The sequence below is a fragment of the Gossypium hirsutum genome, chromosome A02 (assembly GCF_007990345.1).
Source record: "Gossypium hirsutum isolate 1008001.06 chromosome A02, Gossypium_hirsutum_v2.1, whole genome shotgun sequence".
Classification (NCBI taxonomy): domain Eukaryota; kingdom Viridiplantae; phylum Streptophyta; class Magnoliopsida; order Malvales; family Malvaceae; genus Gossypium; species Gossypium hirsutum.
The window spans coordinates 99,663,846-99,667,838 of NC_053425.1; the positions used below are offsets into that span (position 1 = coordinate 99,663,846).

The window sequence follows — 3,993 nt, forward strand, 5'->3', positions numbered from 1 at the left end:
ATTTACCACTTAGACAACTTGAATTTAAAGTGTTAAAAACATAAACAATGTCAACCAAATTTATGAGGGTTATTTCTTTTAAATGTCAAATTTGAACTATGCATATAGTAGGTACACACATGTTTGCAAATTAGTCATTCCATTCCATATTTGAGCTAGCATTTAACACTCAAATTACTGATTATACTAACAAAAGATAATGATTAATATAATACTAATGCTTTGACATGAATTTTGAGAACTAAACCCTTTTTTTTTTGTAAAAACATGTTTGTTATTTATTAAGAGAAAAATAATTTTAAAAATTGAAGGGCAAAATTGGTATAAAAGTAGCATTTTGAGAGAAATGTTGTATTAGCTAAAAAGGAAATGATATTGAGATTACTCCTTATATGCTCAATGTCGACACCGTTGGTCAAAGGTGAAGCCAGATTTTTATTTTTTTTGGAACACTAGAATTTGAATTATAATTTTTTTAAAGAGCTAAAAATGTAAATTTGTTATTGTATTAACGTCAAATTTTACAAATTTTCAAAGAATTAATTAATAAACTTTTTATTTTTGGAGAGGCCATGACTGAAATTTAAATTTTAGTAGAGGACGAAATGCAACTTTAACTTTTAATTAACTTGAAATTTTTACAATTTCTAAAGGGACTAAAAGGGTAATGTTCCATTTGGGCCTCTAACTACGCCCCTGGTAATATCATACATGAATATGTGATTATAGAAAGTACGATTTCCCCACCGAAATATTACCCTGATAACATCAGTTAAAATAGACGAAGTAAAACTGGAGCAACCAGAATGGAGTTATAAGCAAATGGACAAGAAGAACAAATCAAACAGCATACGACCGTCATAGCATTATTCAGTGGGGCTCTAATAAAGGTAGAAGAAGCGTTTGGCGACCTACTGATTTGTTCCCTTTTTCACTTTGTTATGGAGTGATTGTCTTCTACTTTCAATTAACCATGTTCTCCCTTATCCCCATTTATTATGGAGCCCTCCCTGGATATGATTGAAATATCTCTATGTTCAATCAAACTTAAGGTTTCTATACTCGACACTCAATGATTCAGAGTTTTTTAAATCCTGAAACTAACATCATTAAAGTAACATTAGTGCCAAAAATCCTACTAGCAAACCAGCGGTAACACAATTAAATCAGCACGCTCGGAAACAAACAAACGTAACAGTAGATGACAAGATTTAGACATGACATGTTTCCTAACTTCCCTAACACAAAGCTTGCCTCCATGGTTCTACTGCTTACCTCGACTCCCAAAATAGTTAAGAGCCATCTTTGAAAATCGGATAAGCGTGAAAAATATTTGAAATATGGCTCGACCCTTTACAATTCCCTCCCTTATGTTTCTTGCAGTTCGAGCCAATACTGGTCCTGATACTTCAGTTTTCTGACTGGCTACCACCTGCACCGAAGCTAATCAAGTAAAAATAAAGTAAAATTCATTGGTATCCATTTGAGAACTTGTAGCAAGTAACTAAAACAACAGCAAATGTAAGGATAACCTGATGAAGCAATGTCTTTTAACCCACACAATCTCTCCTCAGCTAAGCGAACAGCTCTTGTTGAGCTTCTAACACCTTGAGTAATCTCCTGTCTGTAACACAAATAAACTATTAGTTACTGTGACTTCAAGATAGAAATGTATAAGGGCAAAATAGAAACAGAAGAGAGGAGAGATGCAGGAGTCCTTAATAGATCAAATAAAATACTAACCCTAAATCACTAAGCTCCATTGTCAAGTCACTGATCTCCATGCCTGATAATCGTACAGCAGCCATCGTATCAGGAAGCTCTTCCCTGGTGACATCCATCAGCTTCTCTAGTGACTCGGCTGCTCTCTTGAAAGCCTTTCAGAAAAAATCATACAGAACAGACAAGGACAAATAATATCCTTTAGAACTTGTAACATTAATCATTGAAATGCTAACATCACTGAACCTGATGCTGTTCAAGATAACCAACCAGAAGTGCAGGGATTGCAGAGAGAAAAAGCCAAGTTGCTGAAACTGCCACCTAGAAAAGATTTGTAGATTTGTCAGAATTATGACATACTGTAACTTCAAAACACAATTTGCTGATTGTTTGATTGTTGGAATTATAACATGTTGTCACTTCAAAACACAACTTGCTTCAGTTTGATGCTTTGCTTAATAGAGTGAGAAAAAGCACTCCACAAAAACATTTGAACTAATAAATCTTCAAAACCAGAAACTGTACCTTGTATATTCGTTCCATGGATTATAGGATCAATAAATGTTTACACAAGTGGAATAGAATGCCAACCAGGTGACTTTTGTTATAAGCTTATATTACTCAAGACTCATGTGAACGCCGGATATGGGCAAGTATCCTATGCATATATGCTCAATTTTGTCAAAGTTCTTTTCTTATATATTTCAAGGATCATACCCTCATACACATGTCCAAACTATGTGTCACAAAAAAGTATCTAACACGGATATTTCACGGAAAATCAAAAGTCCAGGTCAATGGCACCTGATTCTTTCTTTGGGTATACAACATTAGTAACAGCCCTACATGAATGGCAAAGGATTTCAATGTGATAGCAGTTACATGCAAACCATATCTTCCAAACCCAAGAGATCTCCAAGCAAGTTTGAAAAGATGAAAAACTTGTCAATTGTTCATAGAATTAAGTGCTGGATCAATAAAGAACTTGAGCTTTAACCAAGAACTAGAAATACCTTCTAGGAATAACAAACCAAACATGAATCCTCTATCTATGGTTCCTCAAATTAAATTCAATAATCATGAGTTCAAGGGCATCAACTATAGTCCCATTTGATATCTAGGGATCACTATGAAAAATTGGAAAGGGGCTCGAAATCAGTTCTTTGAGCAGAGAATCTCAATAAGCCAAATGTACAAGTGCTGAATTACTTCATATATGACCAGCTAATTTATGAGTATTTCTTTTTTTTCTTCAAATGAATAATATTGTCCAATGATGATTTCAAGTTGCAGTAACCTTAGCTACAACTTTATTAACTAATTACAAGTTTCAAACAATATGCAACAAAATTAAGGGAACTAAAAATAGATACAATTAAGGAGAACTAACAGCGCAGGCGACGACGTTGAGCACGAGGATGTGGCGATTGGTAAGGGTCCATTGAGAGAGCTGGAGAGAGGGAGATCCGACGGAGGAGACATAGTGAGTAGAAACCGACGGCTCAGATAATGATGAAGACGGCGGAGGCGAAGCTGAACCATACTCCGATAGGACGGAAGGAGAACCGTAGCGGAGGAGCGGAAGGCGGAGATTACGGACACGACGGTTTGGGCTGATGTTAGTTGGGGACGTGCCATTGATGAAATTGGCGCTGAAATCAGGTGGCTGCAATTTCAGTCTATTCAACATGGATTTCCGATTTACGTCTGCAACTTGAATTTTCTTCCAATGTCCTTGGCTTTTACTTTTGCCTCTTTTCACTTCTTTTATCCAAACACATATTCGAGTATTTGTTGAGTTACAATCCAATTTTTTTTAAATATATTTTATTTAATTATGTGTTTTCTCCGTCCGGCCGGCCTGGTTCATTAAGTCGAAATTTTCTTATTTATTCTTTTGCCAAAAAAATTAATATCCAAATTTAATATATACATAAATATATATATATTGGTACATAAGCAAAATTGTAACACTTTAGACCCAATCGAGTTGGTTCGACCCGAATCTAGCATGCTATATTAGTTACCGAAGTGATTCTCTATTAAGTTATCACAATTAGAGGTGTTCATGGGCCGGGTTCGGGTCGGGCTCAACTAAAAAATCATGTCCATTTATTGGGCTCGGGCTAGTTATCACAATTAGAGGTGTTCATGGGCCGGGTTCGGGTCGGGCTCAACTAAAAAATCATGCCCATATTAATTTTTTATATTATATTATTATTATTTTTAAATATATATAAAATTTTGCCTAAAAAATCAGCCCGAGCCCAA

The 3,993-nt window shown here is 35.2% G+C and overlaps 1 protein-coding gene across 4 annotated transcripts; it reads right to left on the reverse strand.

The window, feature by feature from the left end:
- Nucleotides 1–837: 837 nt before the first annotated feature.
- On the reverse strand, nt 838–3,640 carry LOC121210112 (uncharacterized). Of its 4 annotated transcripts, none has more exons than XM_041082234.1 (5): nt 3,113–3,640; nt 1,993–2,043; nt 1,744–1,877; nt 1,533–1,624; nt 838–1,432 (listed from the first exon to the last, which is right to left on the reverse strand). In XM_041082234.1, exons 1-5 carry the CDS (start codon nt 3,410–3,412, stop codon nt 1,410–1,412), a joined length of 600 nt encoding a protein of 199 aa, XP_040938168.1. In that variant the 5' UTR covers nt 3,413–3,640; the 3' UTR covers nt 838–1,409. The 4 variants fall into 4 exon arrangements, with proteins under 4 accessions (XP_040938168.1, XP_040938160.1, XP_040938163.1 ...); XM_041082226.1 differs by having other exon boundaries at nt 838–1,443; nt 3,113–3,556; XM_041082229.1 differs by having other exon boundaries at nt 1,969–2,043; nt 3,113–3,556.
- Between the last annotated feature and the right edge of the window lie 353 nt (nt 3,641–3,993).